Source organism: Triticum urartu, chromosome 7A, assembly GCF_056163025.1.
Source record: "Triticum urartu cultivar PI428250 chromosome 7A, HENAU_Tu73, whole genome shotgun sequence".
Classification (NCBI taxonomy): domain Eukaryota; kingdom Viridiplantae; phylum Streptophyta; class Magnoliopsida; order Poales; family Poaceae; genus Triticum; species Triticum urartu.
This window is the reverse complement of record NC_141879.1, coordinates 38,789,096-38,816,102: the sequence shown is the minus strand read 5'-3', so window position 1 is coordinate 38,816,102 and position 27,007 is coordinate 38,789,096. Positions and strand designations below refer to the sequence as shown.

General features: G+C 45.2%; 3 protein-coding genes across 8 annotated transcripts; 1 reads left to right on the top strand and 2 right to left on the bottom strand.

Moving 5' to 3' along the window:
• Positions 1-6,444: 6,444 nt before the first annotated feature.
• LOC125522897 (GRAS family transcription factor) lies at positions 6,445-9,529 on the bottom strand. The gene has a single exon (XM_048687941.2). It carries the CDS (start codon positions 8,723-8,725, stop codon positions 6,845-6,847), a length of 1,881 nt encoding a protein of 626 aa, XP_048543898.2. The 5' UTR covers positions 8,726-9,529; the 3' UTR covers positions 6,445-6,844.
• A 1,684-nt stretch (positions 9,530-11,213) lies between these two features.
• LOC125520968 (uncharacterized) lies at positions 11,214-21,252 on the top strand. 6 transcript variants are annotated; one of them, XM_087533131.1, is made up of 6 exons: positions 11,214-11,418; positions 12,060-12,334; positions 14,388-15,436; positions 15,861-15,923; positions 16,993-17,088; positions 20,923-21,252. In XM_087533131.1, the coding sequence occupies exons 2-3, from the start codon at positions 12,072-12,074 to the stop codon at positions 15,208-15,210; spliced, it is 1,086 nt and encodes a 361-aa protein (XP_087389257.1). In that variant the 5' UTR covers positions 11,214-11,418; positions 12,060-12,071; the 3' UTR covers positions 15,211-15,436; positions 15,861-15,923; positions 16,993-17,088; positions 20,923-21,252. The 6 variants fall into 6 exon arrangements, with proteins under 6 accessions (XP_087389257.1, XP_087389258.1, XP_048541965.1 ...); XM_087533132.1 differs by having other exon boundaries at positions 15,861-15,969; XM_048686008.2 differs by having other exon boundaries at positions 15,861-17,088.
• Positions 17,052-20,929, bottom strand: LOC125520967 (putative LRR receptor-like serine/threonine-protein kinase At3g47570). Its single transcript, XM_087533127.1, has 2 exons — positions 17,686-20,929; positions 17,052-17,580 (listed from the first exon to the last, which is right to left on the bottom strand). The coding sequence occupies exons 1-2, from the start codon at positions 18,185-18,187 to the stop codon at positions 17,216-17,218; spliced, it is 867 nt and encodes a 288-aa protein (XP_087389253.1). The 5' UTR covers positions 18,188-20,929; the 3' UTR covers positions 17,052-17,215.
• Positions 21,253-27,007: the final 5,755 nt, after the last annotated feature.

Below are 27,007 nucleotides of genomic sequence, written 5' to 3'. Positions count from 1 at the left end.
GTTTTACGGTCGAACTTTGAAGTGTGCACCAATGAAGCGGAGGGTAGACGGTGTATCGACATCTCCTTGCAGTTTCTTCCAAAATCTCAGCTCACCGATGAGACACAACAAAAGTTCAGCAAACAATGTAGCACCTCCTGACCTGATAACTGACGGAAGGAAAGCGAATATAAGCATAGCAAACAGATCGTATATAACAAGGAAGACTGAGCGATGGCTAAAACAATCACACGACAAGCATGATGCTTTGGAATTGTGTGACTCGTGTCTCATGTGGTGTAACAAGAACAAGCATGACCAATTGACCATAATGCAACAATAGCATGAAGTCGTCATATGTGATATTGCAGCGCGCTAGTTGTGCGAGCACCAAGGCCACAACAATTGGAATAGTCAAGATATGCAAGTCTAAGAATTCAGTTAATTGTACTCCCTAACATCAAAGCTGTTTGTCAATCAAGTTCGGTTATCTCCGAGACAAACTAAAGGCCTTCAGTTCATCCAAATAATGCACCTATATGAGCACCATAACAACTACTGTGAATATGTAAATTTGTATAAGATGGAATTTTAAGCAACACTATTGGCCCCAATTGAAAGTCACATTAGCTCATCTGCTATGCACAGACGTGGTAACAGAAAAACCAATGCAGTGGCTATTCATTCCGTCATTTTGCTGCTCTTGAGAGTGAGCATTGCTGGCAAGTTGTTTGGAAGCTTAGGTTAGTAATAAGTTGTACCATCCATTGCTGCCATTTTACACCATTCAGTGACAACAATGCAAAGTGTGACTGACATAATAATTTACTCTACCATTTCACTAGAATTAGAGTGAGTTCTCTGAATTTGTTCAGTTATCCACGTCAGACGACGAGTTTGTTCAGTTATCTCTGCATGGAACACAACATGGGATGCAGAAAAGAACCATTATGGAGGATGTAAGAAATAGTCTGTTGATTCCATTTCATTTCCTACCCTGGACAAATATTACAAAGTTCATATAACAATAGTGAGGCTCTCTGAATCTGTTCGGTTATCTCTCTGAATTCTGCGCAGAGGATTTGCTATTTATCTCATGGGAATGGGATACACAACACCACATGGGATTCAGACAAGAACAAATATCCAATCTAAAACACACATTTCAGATGATACTTATGAGAGAACTAAGGCAACGTCAAAGGACCACAAGGAAAGGCAGCCCGGTTTGTGGAAGAAGCCGCACATATGTGTGCACAACTGTGTGACCCAAATTGTTTCACCATGGGCCAAATTGTCCTTAGTTGAGCAATGATCACAAGATTTGGTCGTTCACAAGCAACCTCAATCAATCTTCTGGAGGAATGCATCCGATATCTCGAAAGGAAGAGCCATGATGAGCCTGGACATGAAGGTTGGCGCCAGTGCTTCCAGGCAGGATTCTTCACCAATTGGTTCCTTGAGCGAGCATGAGGTGCCTATATCGGCCAGCAGCCTGAGTAGCAAACTTTTTGATAGTAAAATGAGAGCAGCAAACTGGTGTATGACTGCTCTCATTTGGGACAGTGTGTTTTATGACAGATATTTTAAATGTGCACCAGACAGGCGAAGACCTGATTGGCCCACATCTTCTTGCAGTTTCTTCTAAAATCTCAGCCCGTCAACAAGACACAACAAAAGTTCTGCAAAGAATGTGGCACCTCATGACTTCTCACCCGAACGCCAAACAGAATGAGTGGGCTGACACAGCAAAACTGCAAATGGTCTGCAGTTAACCACGCCCAAGATCGCTACTTTTCTGGAGAGAAAAATGGCGACGGGTCTCTCCTGCTGTTAGCGCTAACAAGCACCCACTCGTGCATGTCTCCCTGGTTTTTTTCCCAGTCGTAGATGCCTCCCTCGACTCACCTAACGCTCGATGCGCTAGTTTTCATGCTAACAACTAATACGCCTAATATAATGGGGAGGGAGTATATAACAAGGCAAAGTGAGTGATGGCCAAAACTTCGGTTGAATAATCACATGGTAAGCGTGGTGTTTCAGAATGGTGTGACTAATGGCTCATATGGTGTAACAATAACAAGCATGACCAACTGACCATAGTCCAACAAAGGGCATGAAGTTGGCATATGTCCGATTGCAGTGCGCTACTTATCTGAGCACTAGTTTCTCAACAGAATAAAACTTATGTGAGCACTAAGGCAACAGCAGTTGGAATAATAGCAGGTCCAAAGATTCAGTTCATTAAACTCCCTAACATCAAAGTTGTTACTCACCATATCCGCGTTGTGTTGTTTCTCATATAAATCAAGATCTGACTGCTCTGTTATCTCCGAGACAAACTAAAGCCTTCACTTCACCCAAATAATGCACCTATATGAGCACCATAACCTCTGTATCCAGTATCTTTACTTCTATAAGATACCAGGTCGAACTGCGTGACCCAGATTCTGTCACCAGGGCCAAATTGTAGTTAATTGAGCAATATTTAGAAGAGTTGATCGTGTACAAGCAAAATCTTAATTACTCGGTAGCTTGAATGGAAGTGCAGCGTTAAGCCTGAATCTCTAGCTTGGTGGCGCCGGTGACTCCAAGCAGGATTCCTCACCAGTTGCTACCCTGAGCGAGCATGAGGCATCGGAATGGAATGGCAGCTTGTACCTATGCGGCCAGTAGCCTGAGTAGCTAGGAATGTGTGGTAACAGAAGGATCAATGCAGTGACGTTTCATTCTGTCATTTCTCTGCTCTTGAGTGAGCACTGCTGTGAAGCTGTTTGGAAGCTTAGTTCAGAAGCAAGTTGTACCATGCGTTGCTGCCATTTTACACCTCGGTTACAACAATGCAAAGTGGGACTGACATAATAATTTAATCTACCATTTGACCAGAAGTACTCTGAATTTGTTTAGTTATCAACTTCAGCCGATGAGTTTCTTCAGTTATCTCTCTGAATTCTGAAGCAATTATGCATACATGATTTTCTTACTTTTTCTCTCCATGGAACACAATATGGGATGCAGGCAAGAACAAACATCCCATCGAAACACAAACATTTCAGATGATAAAAGGATTATACACAACTAGAGGATGGATTGAACAGTCTGTTGATTCCAGTTCATTTCCGACTCTGAACAAAGATAGGTTTCATATAACTAGAGTGAGGTTCTCTGAATCTGTTCAGTTATCTCTCTGAATTCGGGAACATTTAAGATGTGATTCCAACAAGAACAAATGTCCAAAGTTACACACATTCCAGATGACACAGAGATTATATACACAACATGAAAGGATTGATAAAATAGTCTATGATTCCAACAGGAACAAATATCCAAAGTTACGGTTTTCTTTGTCATCATTTTCTTGTTCTTGAGTACAAAAGTTGAACAGGCAATTCGGAGATTGTGTGAACAATGGTGTTTTCTTAGCTACTCCCTCCGTTCCAAAATAGATGACCCAACTTTATACTAACTTTGTACTGAAGTTAGTACAAAGTTGAGTCATCTATTTTGGAACAGAGGGAGTAGTATTTATCTAAAGTTAAAGGGCTAGCTTAAACCTAGTTTTGTTATGAATCTTCTACATACTGATTTATATCGAAAGCTATGAATTAATTTGTTCACTGGCTTTTGTTCTTAGCGATGTGTCATACGAAAGAAAATTATAAAAGTGTGTCGTTCCACTTATCTAGTTAATATGCAGGGACTATAAGCTCCGAAAGCACATGTGTTTTGAACTATCTCCGAGTACAATTTATTTTAAGAGAAAGCGAATATTTAACATAAATAAATAGGAACAGATGGAAAGACTCCCAGTACCTGAAAATTGGCACAACAACATCTGTCATGCAAGCAACCATTGAATATAAACATGATCTCCATGAAAATGAAAGATGCCAATTAATAACCACTGAAATAACTAAAAGGAGATCTAGCAACCTTCTCATGCCAATCTTTACTTCCTCTTTCTCGCCAATCGTAAAAATATGCTTTTTAATGCTCTTCGAGTTCTCCACAAAGGGTTTACTACATTTAGGTACATCAAACCCAAAGTGGTTTATGTGGGTTCTCTTTTTACTATTAAAAGTATACACCTCCGTTAAAACAAAGACAATGTCTGACTAAAATAATAATTCAGATAATTTACTCTACCATTTCAGCAGAACTAGAGTGAGCTCTCTAAAGTTGTTGACTTAGCAACTTCAGTCAACGAGCTTGTTCAGTTATCTCTCTGAATTCTGAAGCAATTATGCATGCAGGATTTTCTTACCATTTTTTCTTCTATGGAACACAACATGGGTTGCAGACAAGAACAAAGTTTCCATCGAACGACAAACATTTAAATAGTTTGTTGATTCCATTTCATTTCCTACTCTGAACAAAGATTACAAGGTTTCATATAACAAAAGTGAGGTTCTCTGGATCTGTTCGGTTATCTCTCTGAATTCTGTGCACAGAATTTGCTATTTATCTCCATGGGAATGGGATATAGACAAGAACAAATATCTAAATATAACACACACATTTCAGATGATACTTATAAGAGCACTAAGGCAACATCAATTGGAATAATCAAGATTAGCAGGTTCAAAAATCCAGTTAATTAAACACCCTCACATCAAAGCTTTTCCTCACCAGATTTGCATTCTTATGTGACATTTTCCAGCCTTCATGTTTTCAATAATTGGTGTTTCATATGTCATCCGTAAGTTTTGTTGCTGAACCATTGACACTAGAAAATGGCCTCCTCAGACCCAACACTGGATCTATTTATTTTTTGGAGGGGAAGGACGGCTGACACTTGATCGCAATTCTTTATTCTTCTATAGATCAAAAGACCATACGGAAAGGCAGCCCAGTTTGCGGAAGAAGACGCACATATGTGTGCACAACTATGTGACCCAGATTGTTTCACCAGGGCCAAATTGTATTTAATTGAGCAATGATCAGAAGAGTTGGTCCTGCACAAGCAATCTCAGTCACTCTACTGGAGGAATACATCCGATAGCTCGAACGCAAGTGCGACGATAAGCCTAGATTAGAAGTTTGGCGCCGGTGCCTCCAAGCAGGATTTCTCACGAGCTGGTACATTGAGCGAGCATGTGGTGCCGATGCCGGCCAGCAGCCTGAGTAGCAAACTTTTCAATAGTAAAATGAGAGCAGCAAAACTGGTGTATGACTGCTCTCATTTGGACTTGTGTGTTTTACAACCGAAATTGTAAGTATGCACTACTGCATTGGAGTCCAGGTTAGTCCACATCTCCTTGCAGTTTCTTCTAAAACCTCAGCTCCGTCGGCAAGACACCACAAAAATTCAACACAAAATGTGGCACCTCATGACTTCTCACCTGACACCCAACAGAAGGAGTGAGCTAACACATCAGCGTTGCAAATGGTTTAGATATATATAACAAGGCAGAGTGAGTGAGGGCCATAACTTCAGTTGAATAAATCACACGGTAAGTGTGATGCTGCAGAATGGTGTGACTCTTGACTCGTAATACCACAAGGGCATGAAGGAAGTTGACATATGTGAAATTGCAGGGCCCTACTTATGTGAGCAGAGCACTAAGGCAACAACAATTGGAATAATCAAGATTAGCAAGTTCAAAATTTCAGTCAACTAAGCTCCCCAATATCAAAGTTGTTCCTAACTGAATCCGCACTCTGTTGTTTCTCACATAAATCAGGCTCTGTTATCTCCTAGACAAACTAAAGGCCTCCCATCTCGTTCAAAATTTCAGTCAACTAAGCTCCCCAATAGCACGTATTATATGAGCACCATAATAACTACTGTGAATATGTAAATTTGTACGAGATGGGATTTTAAGCAACGCTATTGGCCCCAATTGATACTCCCATTAGCTCATCTGCTATGCACAGCCGTGGTAACAGCAGGACCAATGCAGCGGCTTTTCATCTCGTCATTTTGCTGCTCTTGAGTGAGAACTGCTGGGAAGTTGTTTGGAAGCTTAGTTCAGAAGCAAGTTGTAACATGCATTGCTGCCATTGTACACCTCAGTTACAACAATGCAAATGGGACTGGCATAATAGTTTAGATAATTTACTCTGCCATTTCACCAGAACTAGAGTGAGTTCCCTGAATTTTATTCTACCATTCCAACTCAAAAAGAAAAAGAGAGAGAGTGAGTTCTCTGAAATTGTTCAGTTATCAACTGCAGTCAACGAATTTGTTCAGTTATCTCTCTGAATTCTGAAACAATTATGCATACAGGATTTCATTACTTTTTTGTCTCCATGGGATGGACAAACACAAACATTTCAGATGATACACAAATTTATATGCAGCATACGGTTGGTTCCATTTCCTTTCCGACTCTGAACGGAGATTGTTTCATATAACAAGAGTGAGCTTCTCTGAATCTGTGCAGTTTATCTCTCTGAATTCTGGAACACGAACACCACATGAGATTCAGACAAGAAAAAAAATATCTAATCCAACACACAACATGGAAGGATTGATGTCTATTGATGATTCCATTTCATTTCTGAATCTGAACAAAGATTACAAGTTCCATATAATGGCTGAAAAGAATGTATTAATGCTGTGAAATGTCCCTGCTGCTTCTTCTTCTACAAGCAGCTGATTCTTGCAGGGATCGACAGCCAAAAGAATGAAGAATTATTACTACATAGCTAGCTAATAACAATTGAATCTTTTTCCTCCTATCATATCACTGTAAACCAAAAGAGAAAAGCTACTACATCTTTGTTGATGGTGGTGATGAATGAATGAATGTATAAAAGAATTTGGTCAGATTGTATTATGAACTAACGAATGAATGAGTCTCACTAGCAAAAGAACCACTGAAAAAGTTCAGTTCTTTCTTGTTTCTTCTTCACTTCCTGTTCAGCTCTGCAGAGAATGTGATGCTGTGGTGGATGCCGACACCGTCGCGCTGCCTCCTGCGCCGTCGCCGGCCGGCGTCCACGCCGTCACGGTGTAGAGCGGGGTGTCGAGCCACCGGAGCGTGAGCCCCTCGCCGTCGCCCTGCGGGTGCACGCCGTACTTGCCCGGCGCGAACATCCTCGCGATCATCCGCCCCTGCATCGCCTCCCGGTCGCCGATGCCGGCGCTCCGGAACCCGCCGTCCTCCATGCGCCGCCGCCACCCGGCGAAGCTCTCGTGCCGCTCCGACCTGTCGGAGCCCTCGAACGCCACCGCGTTGCGGATCTCCCGCGCGAACATCTCCTCCGCCTTGGCCCTGGCCGCGCTGGCGGGCGGCAGGCCGGCGGCGCCCACCGCGTCGAACGCCGCGGCGTAGTGCTGCAGCGCGCGCGCGAACCGCGCCTCCCATCGCCCGGCGTTCAGCCCCGCCGCCTCGTGCTCGCCGAGGAGCAGGACGGCGGCGCCCGTGCTGCGCACGAGGCCGAGGAAGTCGGACAGCGCGCCGCCGGTCTCGTCGCGGAGCAGGCGGTGCGCGGCGAGGATGCAGTTCACGGCGACGCGCTCGCCGCGCTTGACGTGGAGCATCCAGAGGCGCACGTCCTCGAGCCGGTCCACCACGGCGTGGAACTCGAAGGCGAGCCCCAGCCCGGCGGCCACGTGTGCGAGGCGCGCGCCGGTGTCCTGCAGCTCCTGCCTCGACGAGCCGACGCCGGTGATCCGCACGTGCGCCGGCGGCTGCGGCGTCCGCGTTGACAGGCTCTGCAGGAGGCTCGGCCACTGGAGGCCTTGCTTGATGTCGAAGTCGATGATGTGGACGCGGTCGTGGCCGTCGAAGGCGCGGAGGAGACGCTCGTTGAGGGTGAAGTGGAGGAACCTCGGGATCGGGGTGACGCTGTTGAGCACCCGCAGCGCCAGGGCGTCGTCGTCGTCGTGGAAGGCGGCGTCGGTGAGCTCGCGCGGCGGGGTGACGTCGAACACGTGCGGCCACATGTTGGCCGCGCGGAGCGCGAGCGCCTCGGCGAAGCAGGCGGCCACGCGGTGCAGCGGCGTGGGCCCGGACGGCGAGGCCGTCTCGCCGAGCCGCGCCAGGTAGTAGTTGGCGGCGTCGTGCTGGCAGCCGGCAAGGGCCTCGGCGCACGCGGTGAGCGCGCCCACGAGCTCCAGCGCCTCCCGCTCCGCCTCGGGCACCACGAAGCTCCTCACGCCAGCAGGCTCAACCGGCAGCATGGCCGAGGAGCCGCCGTCCGTGCCCGACGAGGACGACGAGTGGGACGGCGACTTGCTGAACTCCTCCTGCTTGGCCGCGGCCAGCGACGACGGCCCCGCGGCCGCCATGCCGTGTGGGAAGGCCGCAGCACTCGGCACAAGAAACACCTTCTGCTCCTCCGCCACCTCCTCCTCCCCTCCCCCCTCCCCGGCGGCCACTTGCATCATGGCCGCCGGCCCTGCAATGGATTGATGGAACCATACCTCGTCGCCGTCGGCGCCCATCCGCGTCCGCTTGGCGCGGACGGCGGGGGCGCCGTACTCCTCCGCCGCCGACTCATCCTCGTGCGCGCGCTTGACGGCCCTGCTCCGCATCTCCCAGCCGCCGCCGTCGCCGACGACGGAGGGCTCCGGCTTGGCGCCCCAGGACACGGCCTGGGTGACCGGCGGCGCCGGGTGCGCGCGGAAGGAGCAGGTGCCGTTGCCTCCCCGGCCGTCGCCGCCCGGCACGCCGCGGGGGGCGGCGCCGGGGACTGCCGAGTCGCCGCGGCCGCCCCGCTTGGAGAAGCCGCATGGTAGTCGCTGCGCCGTGCTCATCTGATGCCTGGACGACAAGGAGGAGCAGCCTGCCAACATCCCTGAGACAGGCGTCACCAGCGGATTCAGCAGTGCAATGTAACTCCTCCTCCTCCTCTTCTTCCTCCTCTGCTTTGCTGATCACACTCACTCTCGAATCTCTCTCTGATATGTGTGTGGCTACAGCTCGAGCTTCAGTGAGGTGTGGTATATGAATGGATGGATGGATGGATGAATGTGGACCGAAAAACAGGGGAAAGTTGGCGTTCTTGGAAAGAATTTGTCAGTCCAAAGAAGGAAAACGAGAGAAGAAAAGAAACTGAAAAAAGAATGTAATATGTTTGTGTATCTGCTGTATATGCAGGAAAGAATTTTCAGTGGTTGTGGATTTTGGACTCTGCAGAAATGCTGCTTAGTACAAAAGAATCAACGAATCGTTAGGTGGAAAGAACAAAGAATGGCCTATAACATCTAGGGAGAAAGAAGATGAATCAGAAGCTGCCGGGCACTCTCTGCAGAGCCTCCTCGCCGGCGGCGGCGAGCCCCAACACCTCCATCAATTTTTCTTCCCCAAGATCAAGATAGATAAAAACAGAGAAGAACGGAGAAGAAATCCTACAAGAAAAATCTAGGGTGGATGGATGGATGTGATGCGATGCGATGCGGTGGGGATTTGGCTGGGTGGGTGGATGGGTTGTTGGCGCTCACTCTTCTATCCTACACCACACTGTTCTTACCTCCTCGCCATTGACGACCTTCTCACTCTCACTCACTATCCTATCCCTCTCCTCACTCTCTGACTGTGGCTGGCTCTCACTCCTCTTCTGATGATCTCACCTCACCTCCACTCTACTACCTATTGGGGAGGGGAAAAGGAGGAAACGGCCTCGACAGCGGGCGGGAACCCCGAGGCGCCGCGCTAGGCCGTCGGATCGAGCACGGACGGCCGAGGGGATCGGACCGTTGCCTCGCTTCTGGTCAATGTGACCGTTGCGGGCGCGGGCCCGGGCTGTCAGCCGCAGGGGCGGGTGCGGGTCACGTGACCTGGCCCGTCCGTTTCCTACCGTTGGGGCGCCCACCACGGCACGGCGCACGGGCGGGGCGTGGTGCGGCTGCCGCGTGGGCCCCGCGTCAGGCACGACGGGAAAGGTTGACGGGGTCGCCGCGACGTGTGGCGCCATGTAGGACGCACGCACGGCTTCCACCGTCGTCGGCGGAAATGACAAAGTACGCAAATGGCCGGCTAATACGTTGAGCAGACAGTAATGGCGAGTTGGGTAGTAGTACAGTGAGTCCCCGCAAAAAAAAAAAAAGTAGTAGTACAGTGAGTGCGCACGGTGGCAGCAGCCAGCGCTCGGCTGTACGGACGGGCCCGTGTGTGTGTCAAGCCATGGCCCTGTTGACTCTGCTCGCTCAACGGAAAGAAGAAATCTTGCCGTACTCCCTCTGTCCCAAAATTCTTGTTTTAAATTTATTTAAATACGGATGTATCAAGTCACATTTTAGTATTATTAGATGCTTCTATATCTAGATGAATCTAAGACAAGAATTTTGAAACAAAGGGAGTACAAATTAGCAATCTAAACTCTCTTATATTTCTTCATTTTTTTATAAAGGGATAGTACTATAGTAGCGTGCTTTTTGAGAGACATTATTTAAGTGTCGCTGTAATTAGAGTTGTGTTATACTAAACCAGCAACACTTATTTTGTGGAAAGGAGAGTACTATAGCAGAGGCAAATAGATTTCACAAAAAAGGGAAAAGAAGATAGGAAAAAAAGGTCAGAAACACCCACGTACATAGTAGTCTCCGATCGTACATGTTACGAGTTTACAAACATGTCCACAGACTCCACAGAAAGTCAGAAACAACACGTCAACCCCTAGATCAGAAGGAATGTCGTGGCCAAATCGTATAGGTTCAACTTGTAATCTCCTACATGCCGCGTCACAGGAACTCACATGCCAACATAGATTTTTGATAAAGGTTTCCCTAAACTCGATAATGACCGATGACCGAAACACACGCGACGTGTAATTCATCATAAAACCAATCTTATTGACAATTCATAGAAAGTGGCGGTACATATTTTCCATGGAAATTTTTTTGAACCAAAATATGCAATATTCACTTGCCATACACATGGACATCTCTTGTAGATTTCTTTTCCCATACAACATTTTCTTTGTAATGACCCAAAATATTGCTGATTTTTGTACGAAACAGTTTTTGAAACCTATTTTATATAAATTTCGAACTATTTAGTCATTAAGATTTTCAAGCCCCTTATAGTAAATATAAAATACACTGGCCACAATATTCATTTTGAGATAAACACAATAATTTTTATTTTGTCTGGCTCAGACGGTTTTTTTTAGCAACGCTCAGTTTTTTTTTAGAATAGCAACGCTCAGATCGGTTGAGTGTGGCGTTTGTGGCCTGGGCCCAGGATTTTTTCGGCCTGTTTACCGATATAAATTTTCTATTGGGCCCTAGTTCGGACTTGAGTGCAGCACAGCCCAGGCAAAAAGGGCCTGTTTCTCCCTGTTGCTCGACCTAGCCGCTCGCACCGCCTCTGCCTCTCGATATCTCCAGTTCGTCCGGCGTCCGCCGCCGCCCCGCCCCGCCGTCCTGCGCTACTCCGCGGGGCGCTTGTGTCTAACCTCTCTGACCGGCGACCAGAGTCACCGGCGGCCTCCGTTCCCGACTGCTCCGCAGTGCTGCTGCCTTTCTTTCTGCTGCGCCAGGACTGGGTAAAAATTCTGTGCCAAATTGATGCGTTTGAGTTCCTCTCTCCATTGTATTTCAACATTGTATATGAAGGGTGAAACTGAATTGAAATGAATTATGTTTATCACCACTTATCAGCTTATGTTACTCAAACTGATGCAGTGTTGTGTCAGCAGTTTTTTATGTCGTAGAACTAGAAGAATTTTGCTGGGAAAAAAGTTATGTTGCCCATTTTTTTTGGCCTGGGGTTTGCCTCAATCCTGGCTCAACCCACAGATCTTTGCCGGTTACCTGTTCTTTTTCTTATGTGTCACTCTGTCATGTGCATGCCAGGTGTTCAGAAAAATTCCTATGGGTAGCTGCATATGACTAATTTATAATACTAGGGAGAAATTGATTGTCGAGCCTTTTCAGCTTATATCACCATCCCTGGGCGCGCGCGGTGGCCACCTGTTGTGGCAATGGTGCTGGCTTGCTATACTGAACCTGCTGTTTATATTCTCTATTTAGTGTTTTTCATCTTATTTGCACCTTCTGAGTGGATTTATTTTGTTAGGCCAGTTATGGATTCTTAGATGTTGGGAAATGTTACTACAATATGCAATTTCTTATTGTGGAGGAGATACCTAGATTTGTCTAACTAGTTGACCCTCTGTATAACCAGAAACTTTTCTACATGGGGAAGAAGCCGGGCAATGCTGGCCCTTCCTCGGCATCCAGGCCCATGAACCAGGCCATGTCGCTCCGCGAGGAGACCTCCGGGAAGGCGCAGGCCGACGTGCCTTCCCTCCTGAGGGTCCAGCACCTGCAGCGGCTGGGGGCATGGGCGAGTGGGGAGGCGGGAGTTGGCTCGATCGGGGCGCTGCTGGGCCACCGCCTCGCCACGAACGCCGAGGCGTCTGGGATTCCCGTTGAAGCCTCCACCTTCCTTTGCCAGAGGTGAGAGTTAAAGCTTACTGTGTATTTTTAAAATGCTCCATTCATGTGTCTAATTGTTTGACCGTATCAATCTGATTATTATCCACCCATTTGAAATTCTATTATAGTTTATTTGTGTGCGACTTATGTACCATTATATTGTTTTTGGACAAATGCTTGTTCTATCAAAGTAGCATGCCTGCATCTTGTGATGTGGCAAACTGAGACTTCGAGAAACAAACACATTGTATGAGCTCTCCAACGGGCAATACAGTAAATTTTCTCTCTCTTAGGCCATTGCTGATAATATTTGATTGGATAAGTGGGGAAGTATTAGGGGCTTATTACCCGAGTTTTGTTCTTTTGTTCACATAGGCAAAACTGTAACAGAATGACTGAGTGAATGAGATGTATCTCAGTTTTGTTTTCACTTTTTACATGGAAAGTCTTATTTGAAATATCTAATGGAAACTTCCGCCAAATGATTAAGAGTTGAGCGACAGTGTACCAGTCCTACCTTAGGTGTCGACTGGGCACATTGACTGTACTGGTTGGCACAGTCAAGTAACTGGTTGACTAGTCGCTGACTAATCTCGGCAAATTGACCCCCTTGATTCATGCGACTCAAAATCTTAGTCCCTGCCCGCGCAGCCTCCAGACCGAGTCACCTCCTGGGTGTTACAAAGCCTAACCTTGTCAGGCCAATGCCGGAGTGACTGGGGGCCACAACAACGGCCGTTGCTGCTCTCCTGAGTGATATTCTCATCTGCCCTCTCCGCTCCTTGCTGAACTCATGATTTGTGCTTTCATCCGTTCCTTCCAATCCTCTGCCGTGCTGACTTATTTGTTCGATTTATGCTTTCCTCTCTTCCTTCCATATCGCAGTAGCAGCATATCATAGGCAGAGGTAGCAGGCAGAGATAGAGCCATAAGTTGCTGCCAGCGGGAGCTGTTTAGAAGTAGGTCCCTCCATCCTGAGATCCTAAGAGGAAGCCAACTAAGTGCAAGGACCCCAGTATCAATATATACACATACAGTTGACATGTTGAAATCGGTCTACAATTGTGTTAACTATATGCTGTACAATTATCTTGCTGGATCCATGTTTGCTTGGACTTCCAATTACCTTTCTCAAAGTGTCTCAATGCAGTATATCAGTTCAAGCATTTACTTGTTTTCTGCTAAAATCCTGACACTCACTAAGCAACAATATTTGTTGGCTTACATTGATTAAGTGGTACCACTTTATTGCAGTGATTTCTGTTCTGTTTTCAGCACCCATTGTTGCTGAGATGCTGTCTCCTATAGCTTTGAAAAACTTGTTTTATTCAATGAGAGCAATCTGTCAGGTAGAGATAATGTTTAGATGGGTGGTCGTAAGGCCAAAAAAATGATTGAACATGCAAAATTTAAGTGAAACATCTTGTGGTTAAAACAATGAACTACACAAAAGCGAGAGAAAGGACGGGAAGGTTATTGGTCGTCCAATTTGCAGGACCAACATTTTGCATGTTACATTGGTTCTTTACCGGAATGCACCTTAGCTGATGGCTCTGGATCCTTGTATTGTCAAAATGTGAGCTTACCAGCATACAAGAACTGGAAATAGAAAACTGTGTTGATAATGTTGTATGAGTGTTCCGTCTTAGAGCAAATTACCGCAAACTTGTCTGTCTTGCTTAACCTTTGATCTCAGATCTGTTATAGTGCTATGTATGTATGTATCAATTTATTTTTAGTACACCTTACAGTTTGCAGTAATGCTAGAATATTTGGAATTATGTGTTTAGCTCAGAGCACCACATTCAGACTCTTTTCATTTAGCAAGTTTGCAAAAAGGTCCTTCAGAATATACTATTAACTAACAACACTAACACCAATACATCTCCAATCTGCTGTATGTTTATAAGTGGCCAGGTTGAAGGGTCGGCGGTATTCTTGTACATTTATAGATTATATATGTGATTAATGCAGTTTGTTATTTATGCTGCATTTTGTTTTCTATTTTTGTACCTTTGTCCATATCAATAAGCCTTAAATGTACCTCTGAAGAAAGATTATTCGAATATTGCAGGTGTGAATCAATCTTACAGCCAGGTTTCAACTGCACAATCCGCATAAAGAACAACAAGAAGAAAGCAAAGCGGCGCAAGAAGTCAAATCCTGGCCAAAACAGTGTTGTCTATGCATGTCATTTCTGTGGAGATCAAAACCTGATACGGGGTAGTGGAAAGGGTATCGTGAAGGGCCTGTTAGCATCGAGAAAGCCTGTTAGCACAATGTTGAAAGGAGAAACTATGAACGCGCCAACAGTAACTACTAAAAAGGGGATCGAGCATTCTGTAACAGCAGCATCCAGGTTGAAAATATCCACTCCTGAAGATTATAAAATGGAGAAAGGGGCAGTTTTCTCAATGGTGGATCATGGTCAGTTAGCGGCTGCACACGAAGACATCCTGCAGAAAATCGAAGTAGAAAGCGCACATGATAAATGTGTGAATGGAATTGAATCTGCGGCTTCTAAAAATACTACAACATGTGAACCCGATGTCACTTCTCAAGCAGAATTTCTAGCTGGGTCAAACTTTGTTACTCCTCTGAAGAGCAAACTGGCGGAAGTGACTGCGCCTATAGGTTCAGCAGAACCATTGAAGACTAGAAGTACACTGAACAATAAAGCGAAGAATTGTGGTTCAGTTGCTGCCAAGACCCCTGGAAGTTATAGCAAGTCAGCATCAAATAAAAAGTCTGCACCAGGTGATTCTACTCAGCCAGCTGGCAGTTCAAGGAAGCGGGCAAGAAAAGGGTGGACTACTCTGAAGCAGATTGCTGAGAAGGACGAACTTGAGAGAAAAGAGAAGATGGATAACTTTGTAATCCCGTTCTTCATGCAGTAAAATATCTTTTACAGTTGGCACCTGTTGTAAACGTTTGGCTGGAAGAACTGTTACATTTTTAGTGGTATTTTTTAGTTTTGTACTTCTGCACCAATCATGTCGTCAGTAGTATGAAAGAAATATAAAGTTACCAAGAAATTCAAAATTAAACCTAAGGTAGATAGCTATCAGTCAAAGGAGAATGAAAGCAATGTAGGCGTGCTTGGCTCGAGCTGCCAATCTGAAGGTAAAGTCAAGTACTCTGCTTTGTTCTTGGCTAAAGGATTAATAATCCAGAGATCCATTCATGCTGCTTTTTTCCATATTATATTCAGATCCAGGTTGCTAGTTGTGCTCCAGATGCCACACAATTCTTTTTCTTTTTGGGATCAACATTGGCTAACAATTCCTGACATGTGAATTGGCTATGTTCTTCATCATGACCTACGCCGTCAGAAAGTAAATTGAAATTGCATGTGTACTAGTGCACCAGTGTAGTAGTAACATCTGTGAACTATTTGATGAATCTATAACCTGATTCAAGACAAGGGCACTTCCATAATTACAGTTTTGCTCTTATTTCTGTACCGCATCAGCATGATTTCTTCAGAGTTTGTTCTTGCTATGTAAACAGTTTTGTTGCTAATTAAGTATTCCTTTGTTTGTATCAGACACCACCAGAGTGATCATGCTATGGACTGGAGTTATACATGCAGTCCACCACTCTGGATTTGGTAACATCTTGAGACTGATTTGTATGGCACTTCTTTAGTTGACCTGGTATAGCATCCACCTTTAGTTCTTGGGGCATCTCATGCCTGAATCCTGTAGATTTGGCATGAAACCAGTGTTCCAAACATACTGGCATAACAGCGTCAGACTGATGATTCACAGTTACATTGTCACTTTAAATCACATTTCTTTCCGTGCTTGAACATATAGTAGTAGCTGACTATCATTTGTTTTCCTGTCATCAAAACATCAAACGATTCAGAATACTGAAAGTACTATAAAATAGCACAACGGAGATGGCATCGGCCAATTGAAAATGTCATGATTTGCTTCTGCAAACCAATCAGTACAACACTCATCTAGGTAAACAAAATGATTGGTTGGTGGATGATCTGAAATGAACTAGACGGTCAGCAACAATTATTTATATACTTCTCAGTTTTTTGGAACAAACATACTTTTTTTCTGAAACTCGCTCCTACGAGATCGCGCTTGCTCATGAGCTTAGCGAGCCGTGCATGCGTCCGGTGGCATTCCGGACGTAGAGCTATGTATAGCTACATGCATGCATGTTATGAACTTAGGATCTGTGTTGAGATTAGGATTCGTGTTGAGATTTAGTATCCTTGAAAATCCAATGTTCCATTTTTTTAGTGTTATAATTCACTGAATATAGATTAGTTCGGAGGCAAGCGCCACCTGATGGCTGATGACCAATGTCATAGCTGAATGAACTAAATTGAACATGCACTGATAGGTCACTGGAATCGTCGGTGGTGTTCGTCAGCACCAGCGGTTAAGACAGCAGTTGTAAGCAATGACTGTCGGGCGACAGCCCTATGTCGTTACTATTGACGGGGTGGAAGAACACCCCCAAGAGTGTGGAGTAGTCGCTTTTGGTTGACAAACTTTTTTTCTACTTCACTTTTAATTTTCTAGTGAGCTTTTTCCCCTTTTCTTTGTCCATCCGATTATTTTTCTGTTCTTTCGTGGTTTTCTTTTTCCTGCACATATTTTGATTTTCCAGGACTTCATTTTTACTGACCTTCTCACTGCTACAACACCTCGCAGTTATTGGAGTAGGCTCCAGGTTGCATTCATGTGAAACAGAGGCAGGGTAACTCAGATAATTGACAAAACGTGAGGAAGCTGCACATTATATTCAGGGTACCTCTCATTTTCTCTGATCAGTTTTACAATTAAAAATAGGAAAACATTCGTTTCACAATGGATGCTATTCGCAGTACCTATGCAGGGCAGATGCATCCATACACAGATAGGCGAGAGTGATGAATCATTCGGATGCATGACTCTGTTCAAGTGCTGATTTAGCATATTCCTTTTTTATTTTCTCCAGCATCACAACCACATGGCTCATCGTCATCCTGTCGTCAGGTGCGAAGCTGGTGCAGCGCAAACCCAGCTCGAATACTGGCGCTAGAAACCCTTCAAAGCTGCAGCCAGAAGCGCCTTGGAGTAGATGGACATCTATAACATGGACGAGTTCCGCAGGAAACGCTTCAAAAACCCATTGCCTAAGGCTTAGATCTCCATTGAAAAAGGCATCGGTTGGTCTCTTTCTAGTGAAGACTTCAAGGAGCATGACCCCATAGCTGAACACATCAGCCTTCCGTGATGCTTTTCCAAGGGACCCGTACTCTGCTCAAGGAATTCATGAAAGGAAATTTAAGGCATGATTGGTTGACCAAAAGGGCTTAACAACAATAGACCGAGCAGGCTTAATTACAAGGTCTAGACAAGTACCTGGTGCCATGTAGCCAATTGTCCCAGGCATGCTGGCAGAGATCACAGAGGTGTCATCCCTGAGTAGCAACCTTGCGATGCCAAAGTCTGCCACATGCGTCGTCATGTGCTCATCGAACAACACGTTGCTAGGCTTCAAGTCACAGTGCAAGACCACCTCATGGTGTTCATGGTGCAGGTACTGCATTGCCAGTGCCACTTCAAGCATGATGCCTAGCCTCTCAAGGAACCCCAAATATGTTGAGCCTTGAGGGTAGTGTAGGAGCATCTCCAAACTACCATTAGGCATGTACGGCAACACAAGTGCTCTGAAGTCCAAGTTGGAACAGGTGTTGAGTATCCTTATGAGGTTGCGGTGTCGTGCCATGCGCAATACACCACACTCAGTATTGAAGCTTCTGATAGCCTGCTCCAGCTGCATGTCTAGGACTTTTATTGCAACCATCAAACCGTTGCTCAGTTGTCCCTTGAAAACTTTTCCAAAGCTTCCAGACCCCAACATCTTATCATCACTGAAGTTATCATTGATACGAACTAACTCATGGTAGGAGACTAACTGATGGCGTATTACAGAATCAATCGGATCGGCTGAGGCATTAACAACATCTCGCTGTTTAAGCTTTCTTCCTATCAATAGGTATGCGAAGATAGCAATACCACAAAAAGCTACAATGGCAGCAGGGAGCAGATATTCCAGCAAATGCCTACTGCTTGAGTGGGATTGGGCAAGGCATGACAAAAATCCCAAGCGTGGAACACCACATAGTCCAGCATTCCCAATCAAAGATTGCAATGTGAGGGTTGAGAAAACACCTCCCCCTGGTATTTGTCCTTCTAGCCTATTGAATGAGAGGTTTAATGTAGTCAAGTAGGTAAAATTGGCAAGGAACTTGGGAATTTTGCCGGAAAGATTATTGGAGGAGAGGTCTAATGTTGCTAAGCTGGTTAACCTTTGAAGCTGGTCTGGGCCGGGATTGAGCCATCGAACGAGTTGTGTGACATATTTAGGTAGGTTAGCATCCTAAGTAGAGAAAATGATTGTGGGATGGTTCCTGTCAAGAAGTTGGAAGAAATGTCCATTTGATCGATTTGTATTAGACCATCAGCATTGGTCGGTAATGCACCAGCAAGGAAATTTTGGAAAAGAAATAGCTGGATGAGTTTATCAAGCTGGAATAAGCTTGTCGGTATCTTTGAACTTATTTGGTTATTGGACAAGTCAATGTATTCCAACATGCTAAGGTTGCCGATGCTGGTTGGTATAGAGCCAATGAATTTGTTTCCTTGGAGAAACAACTTTTGTAGACCCACGAGCATGCCAATTTGTGTTGGTATTGGGCCCAAGATACTGTTTCGAGAGAGGTTAAGAAGCACCAAATTTTTCATTGTAGTAATGGACTCTGGGATTGCCTCGGTGAGTAGGTTGTTTGAAATATCTAACCATCCAAGGTTGGATAAGTTTGAGAAAGTAGCTGGAAGTCCACCGGTTAACTTGTTGCGACCTGCACGAAAAGTGATCAACTGTGTAGAGAGGTTTCCCACGTGGTTAGGGATGGGTCCGGTGAATGAATTTCCCTCTATGAAAAGGAGTTGGAGATCCCTACAACGGGAAAGATCTGATAGGAAGCCCAGATTCCCCTCTAAATTGTTATCCGTTAGAATAAGCATGTTCAAAGTTGCAATGTTGCCAAGTGTTGCTGGTATGGATCCAGACAGTGGATTTATTTGCAAATCAAGGTAAGTTAGTTGAGATAAATTGCCGAGGGTAGGTGGAATTGCACCTGATAGATGACTACTGGCAAGGTGCAATTCGGATAGCTGGCCAAGTTGTCCAAGTTGAGCCGGAATGGATCCTGCCAACTTGCAGAATGACAAGTCTAGGGCATACAGTGAAGTTAGGTTGCTGAGAGCAACTGGGATTGGACCAAAAAGCTCATTCCCACCCAATAAAAGGTAACGGAGATTGGTCAACTTGCCCAACCATGTTGACACAAGACCCTCAAATGAATTGCTTGAAAGGGCAATAATTTGAAGGTACTGGCAAGACATGAGCCCCAGTGGGATCTGACCTGTGAAACCGTTGTTTTGAAGGATGATTTTTTCTAGCGATGGTAGATTAAAACTTGAGTTGGTTGGGAAAGAGCCAGTTAAGTTGTAGTTGTCACCGAGCCATAAAGAATGCAGTTTGAACATATTGAAGATGGCTGGGGGCACCGGACCTGCGAGATGATTTACTTGCAGGTCCAGTAACTCTAGCATTTCTAAGGACACGATGCAAGGCGGTATTGCTCCGGACAAGCTGTTGTTGCCAATGTCTAGAACAGTCAACATTGCTGTGTTGTTGAACAGATTGACCGGTATGGTGCCGGCGAGGGAATTATGCTGCAGATATAGGGAGTTGAGATGGTGTAGGTTCTGTAGCTCGACCGGGATCGGACCAGAGATACTGTTAAAGCCTAGGGTAAGAACCTGAAGCCTGGTGAGGTTTCCTATAGTGGGTGGGATCCTACCCGAGAGGCCATTGAACCTGAAGTTTAGATATTTTAGGCGATGCAATCTCCCTATAGAATCAGGGATTGAACCGGTGAGGTTTGTGCTGGTGAGGTTAAGGACCGAGAGGAAAGAGAGGTTACCAAGCTGATGTAGGTGAGGTGCAGAGCTGTGACGCGCCGCCTCCGTGAGCTGCACGAGACACTGACCCAGTGGCAGAAAGACGTGCCGGTGGTCCAGTTGCTGACAAGGATGCCGAGAGGATCGGAAAGCTGGCCTTTGAAAGCCATCAGCGCGGCAAGGTCTGTGTCGCTGCCGTTGCCGTTGGTTGGAGTCGGAGAAGAAGTGCCTAGAGCAGCTAAAGAGAAGGCTGATAGAAGTAGGACGCTGGAAATGGATGCGGTGGCCATTGAGCTGCTTCTGCCTGACGTTCATTCATCTAGCTTTGCTGGTGATATCTAGTGCGGTTCGTATGAGGTTTCCACGGACTTTCGGACGTATTGGGCTGCTAACCATTCTTTTTGGAATGCCTAATCGCTACTAGTCAAACTTTAGTCCATCTGCCGGCAATCACAAAGGACTCTAAGCGATGATTAATTCCACTAAGCACGGCACGACAGAAATCTCCCCCGTGTTTGAAAGTGACATATTAACAACATGCCTAGGCTAGCATGTATGAAAATCAATAGGCGAGGAACACACTTTCTTTGTAAGTTTAATACGTCTTTTTTTCTTCTTTTTTTGCAGGGTAAGTTTAATACGTCTTCGGAAGAGGTTATATGTTGGCAAGAGCCTCACTCTCTCACCTTGTTCCCGGTGGATGCCCACACATGCGCATGAAAGCTGCTCCAGCAAATGGACAGAAGCAAAAACAGAGGAGGAGCAGAGCAGCACACACACATGCTTGTTTTACAGGCAGCGAATGCCTTCCGGCTCTGCTCTTTTGATGTCCTGTTAGGGTGTGTTTGGTTCGAGAACCAAGTGTAATGTAATGTAATGATTCCATTCCATAGGAATCGGTCGGTTCCATTCTTCAGTTTGTTTCAACTACAAAATGGAATGGATTGGTTATGTTTATGTTGATGTGTTTGGTTGGACAGATGGAACTTGCAATAGTCAGTCCATTCAAAATGGAATGGAATGGAATGGAATGGCAGTTGCTTCTTCCGATTTGCAGATTGTTCATTGGTCCATTGCTAGGATCATAGTGTGTGTTCATGACTAGACTGATTGGTAGGATTGCTCACTGATATGTAGACATATTGCTTGGATTGCTATGTGATCAGCGCATTGCTTTCTTTCATCAATGCATTGATCATAAAAATGCACATTGCTATGATCACTGTGCATTGATCAAAGCAGACAGTTACTAGATGTGCATTGTAGTGGTAGATCGGCTCCACTGTGCTATGTGTGCATGCATAGAATGTTCACCCGTTTCATCTTAACTGACAAGGTCATCAAGACTGAGTGCGATGTCGCAGGTGGTGGTGGCGCTCCACGGGAAGGCGTGGAGGATGTTATCCTCTAAAACCGGTGGCTAGAACAGATTGATGTGCCAAGGAGGAGGGAGGTGGCAGCAATACCTCTGTCCATGCTTGGCCGCAGATACCTATGTGGGCATAAGGTAGTAAAACTGGTTTTGAAAATATGCTATGGAGACCATAATTAATATATTCTTATATTTCTATGTTCATTAAGTTTATATTTTTGTGCTATGATTGCATTGATTCTCGTCCCTAGTCATGCCTCTAGGACTAGCTCATGTATTGATGGTGATCATGTTATCTTGATCATGGGCATTGTTAAAGTAACGAGGATACCAACAATAATGAGAGAACACATTGTTATCGAAACAACAATGTTGGATAGACCCAAGTTATGAATTACCGCGAGATCATACCGTCACTATGTTGTTGGTATTTTCATATAAAATGTTAACTTTTGCTTATGTCCTTGGACCATGAGAATACCATATAACAACAAACCGTAACTGGCTTACAATAAAAATAACTTGCGGGTATAACGAAAAAGTATGTCTCAATATCGATAGTTCAAGACAGGGGTTTTCTTCACCGACGATGGAGAGATACACTCCAAGCCATTCGGTATTACAACATTAATCTATGAATCCAATTTCGAGTGACAATTATTGTTTTTTACTTTCTTTTGAACTTTCGGAAGATCAATTTTATGGAGTTGATTTTTTTAGGAAAATTCACAAAAAAAAGTTTTGCATCGGGAAGCTTATGGAGAATCATGGCGCCACCAAGGGCCACACGGCTACCTGTTGTTGTTCGATGATGTTGGTGGTGTTGCCGGCGTATCCCAAGATTCCCAAAATACACTGAGACTTGTCAACAAGTATAACAACATGAAGGACCACAAGGGCAACTCTCACAAATGCTTAATGGCCAAGGCGGTTGTGGATGATGTGAAGCAACATGCTTCGTCGGGCAAGGTTAAGGTAACGCCTAAGCAAAATCCTCCCTTGTTCATCCCTAGTACTTCCAGTGATGAGTTTCATGATGTGGAGGGTGAATGTGATGAAAATGATGAATTGTTTGCAAAAATGAAAGAAAAAAAATCAAGGTAGCCAAGGTCGTCAGATCTGACCGGAGGAAGACCCGCATGCATCGAGCCCCTATCCGCTCCACCAAGACCTCGTAACCTATTAATACTTACCTAAATATGATTTGCAAAAAAATACCTAAACTAAGAGAAGATTGTTTTCTGTTTTTTTAACACAATACAACTTATGCATACTGACATACACTCACCTCTAAAATACCGTCATTATACTCATCTTATGATGAGAGAGAGAGAGAGAGAGAGAGAAAACAAGAGACACCGGTGAACAGTCTAGAGATCCATGTGTTCGGGAACGTAGCAGAAATTCAAAATTTTCCTACGTGTCACCAAGATCTATCTATGGAGAAACTAGCAACGAGGGGAAGGAGAGTGCATCTACATACCCTTGTAGATTGCTAAGCGGAAGCGTTCAAGTGAACGGGGTTGATGGAGTCGTACTCGTCGTGATCCAAATCACCGATGACCAAGTGCCGAACGCACGGCACCTCCGCGTTCAACACACGTACAGCCCGGTGACGTCTCCCATGCCTTGATCCAGCAAGGAGAGAGGGAGAGGTTGAGGAAGACTCCATCCAGCAGCAGCACAACGGCGTGGTGGTGGTGGAGGAGCGTGGCAATCCTGCAGGTCTTCGCCAAGCACCACGGGAGAGGAGAAGGACTTGGGAGAGGGGAGGGCTGCACCAAAGGCAAAGGTATGGCTGCCCTCCCACCCCCACACATATATATAGGGGCAAGGGAGAGGGGGGCGCAGCCTTGGCCCTTCCTCCAAGGAAGGGTGCGGCTAGGGAGGAGTCCCTCCTCCCCAAGGCACCTCGGAGGTGCCTTCCCCCTTTAGGACTCTTCCTTTCCTTATCCCTTGGCGCATGGGCCTCTTGGGGCTGGTGCCCTTGGCCCATATAGGTCAAGGCGCACCCCCTTACAGCCCATGTGGCCCCCTGGGGCAGGTGGCCCCACCTGGTGGACCCCCGGGACCCTTCCGGTGGTCCCGGTACAATACCGGTGACCCCGAAACTTGTCCGGTGACCAAAACAGGACTTCACATATATAAATCTTTACCTCCGGACCATTCCGGAACTCCTCGTGACGTCCGGGATCTCATCCGGGACTCCGAACAACATTCGGTAACCACATACAAACTTCCTTTATAACCCTAGCGTCATCGAACCTTAAGTGTGTAGACCCTACGGGTTCGGGAGACATGCAGACATGACCGAGACGTTCTCCGGTCAATAACCAATAGCGGGATCTGGATACCCATGTTGGCTCCCACATGTTCCACGGTGATCTCATCGGATGAACCACGATGTCAAGGACTTAATCAATCCCGTATACAATTCCCTTTGTCTATCGGTACGATACTTGCCCGAGATTCGATCGTCGGTATCCCGATACCTTGTTCAATCTCGTTACCGGCAAGTCTCTTTACTCGTTCCGTAACACATCATCCCGTGATCAACTCCTTGGTCACATTGTGCACATTATGATGATGTCCTACCGAGTGGGCCCAGAGATACCTCTCCGTCACACGGAGTGACAAATCCCAGTCTCGATTCGTGCCAACCCAACAGACACTTTCGGAGATACCCGTAGTGTACCTTTATAGCCACCCAGTTACGTTGTGACGTTTGGCACACCCAAAGCACTCCTACGGTATCCGGGAGTTGCACAATCTCATGGTCTAAGGAAATGATACTTGACATTAGAAAAGCTTTAGCATACGAACTACACGATCTAGTGCTATGCTTAGGATTGGGTCTTGTCCATCACATCATTCTCCTAATGATGTGATCCCGTTATCAACGACATCCAATGTCCATGGTCAGGAAACCGTAACCATCTATTGATCAACAAGCTAGTCAACTAGAGGCTTACTAGGGACATGGTGTTGTCTATGTATCCACACATGTATCTGAGTTTCCTATCAATACAATTCTAGCATGGATAATAAACGATTATCATGAACAAGGAAATATAATAATAATCAATTTATTATTGCCTCTAGGGCATATTTCCAACAGTCTCCCACTTGCACTAGAGTCAATAATCTAGTTCACATCGATATGTGATTAACACTCAAGGTCACATCCCCATGTGACTAACACCCAAAGAGTTTACTAGAGTCAATAATCTAGTTCACATTTACCATGTGATTAACACTCGATGAGTTCTGGGTTTGATCATGTTATGCTTGTGAGAGAGGTTATAGTCAACGGGTCTGAACCTTTCAGATCCGTGTGTGCTTTATAAATCTCTATGTCATCTCCTAGATGCAGCTACCACGTTCTATTTGGAGCTTATTCCAAACAACTGTTCTACTATACGAATCCAGTTTACTACTCAGAATAATCTGGATTAGTGTCAAAGTTTGCATCGGCGTAACCCTTTACGACGAACTCTTTTACCACCTCCATAATCGAGAAAATTCCTTAGTCCACTAGTTACTAAGGATAACTTTGACCGCTGTCCTGTGATCCATTCTTGGATCACTCTTGTACCCCTTGACTGACTCATGGCAAGGCACACTTCAGGTGCGGTACACAGCATAGCATACTGTAGAGAGCCTATGATAAAAGCATAGGGGACGACCTTCGTCCTTCCTCTTTCTTCTGCCATGGTCGAGCTTTAAGTCTTAACTTCATACCTTACAACTCAGGCAAGAACTCCTTCGACTGATCCATCTTGAACACTTTCAAGATCATGTCAAGGTATGTGCTCATTTGAAAGTACCATTAAGCGTTTTGATCTATCCTTATAGATCTTGATGCTCAATGTTCAAGTAGCTTAATCCAGGCTTTCCATTGAAAAACACTTTCCAAATAACCCTATATGCTTTCCAGAAATTCTACATCATTTCTGATCCATAATATGTCAACAACATATACTCATCAGAATTCTATAGTGCTCCCACTCACTTCTTTGGAAATACAAGTTTCTCATAAACTTTGTATAAACCCAAAATCTTTGATCATCTCATCAAAGCGTACATTCCAACTCCGAGATGCTTACTCCAGTCCTTAGAAGGATTGCTGGAGCTTTGCATACTTATTAGCATCTTTCAGGATTGACAAAACCTTCCGGTTGTATCACATACAACCTTTCCTCAAGAAAATCGTCGAGGAAACAAGATTTCATAAATAATGCAGTAATCGCTAATATAATTCCAACAGACTCTTAGCATCGCTACGAGTGAGAAAGTCTCACCGTAGTCAACTCCTTGAACTTGTCGGAAAACATCTTAACGACAAGTCGAGCTTTCTTAATGGTGATACTTACCATCATTGTCCGTCTTCCTTTTAAAATCCATCTGTACTCAACAGCCTTACGACCATCGAGCTGTTCCACCAAAGTCTACACTTTGTTTTCATACATGGATCCTCTCTCGGATTTTATGGCCTCGAGCCATTTATCGGAATCCGGGCCCACCATCGCTTCTCCATGGCTCGTAGGTTCATTGTTGTCTAGCAACATGACTTCCAAGACAGGATTACGTACCACTCTGAAGTAGTACGCATCCTTGTCATCCTACGAGGTTTGGGAGTGACTTGATCCGAAGTCTCATGATCAATATCATAAGCTTCCACTTCAATTGGTGTAGGTGCCACAGGAACAACTCTTTGTGCCCTGCTATACACTAGTTGAAGTGACGGTTCAATAACCTCATCAAGTCTCCACCATCCTCCCACTCAATTCCTTCGAGAGAAACTTTTTCTCGAGAAAGGACCCGGTTCTAGAAACAATCCCTTATTGCTTTCGGATCTGAGACAGGAGGTATACCCAACTGTTTTGGGTGTCCTATGAAGATGCATTTATCTGCTTTGGGTTCGAGCTTATCAGCCTGAAACTTTTTCACATAAGCGTCGCAGCCCCACACTTTTAAGAAATGACAGCTTAGGTTTCTCTAAATCATAGTTCATACGGTGTCATCTCATCGGAATTACGTGGTGCCCTATTTAAAGTGAATGTGGTTGTCTTTAATGCCTAACCCATAAACTATCATGGTAATTCGATAAGAGACATCATGGTATGCATCATATCCAATAGGGTGCAGTTATGATGTTCGGACACACCATCACACTATGGTGTTCCAGGCTGTATTAGTTGTGAAATAATTTTCACAATGTCTCAATTCTGTGCCAAACTCGTAATTCAGATATTCATCTCTATGATCATATCATAGATATTTTATCCTCTTGTCACGACGATCTTTCAACTTCATCCTGAAATTACTTGAACCTTTCAA

What these genes read in the sequence shown, in the direction of transcription:
- LOC125522897 (XM_048687941.2), bottom strand. Translation starts at nt 8,725, where the DNA reads ATGTTGGCAGGCTGCTCCTCCTTGTCGTCCAGGCATCAGATGAGCACG.
- LOC125520968 (XM_087533131.1), top strand. Translation starts at nt 12,072, where the DNA reads ATGGGGAAGAAGCCGGGCAATGCTGGCCCTTCCTCGGCATCCAGGCCC. An exon ending in TCCACCTTCCTTTGCCAGAG is followed by an intron (nt 12,335 to 14,387) that starts GTGAGAGTTAAA and finishes CGAATATTGCAG; the next exon opens with GTGTGAATCAATCTTACAGC.
- LOC125520967 (XM_087533127.1), bottom strand. Translation starts at nt 18,187, where the DNA reads ATGTTGGGGTCTGGAAGCTTTGGAAAAGTTTTCAAGGGACAACTGAGC. An exon ending in AATTGGCTACATGGCACCAG is followed by an intron (nt 17,581 to 17,685) that starts GTACTTGTCTAG and finishes TTCCTTGAGCAG; the next exon opens with AGTACGGGTCCCTTGGAAAA.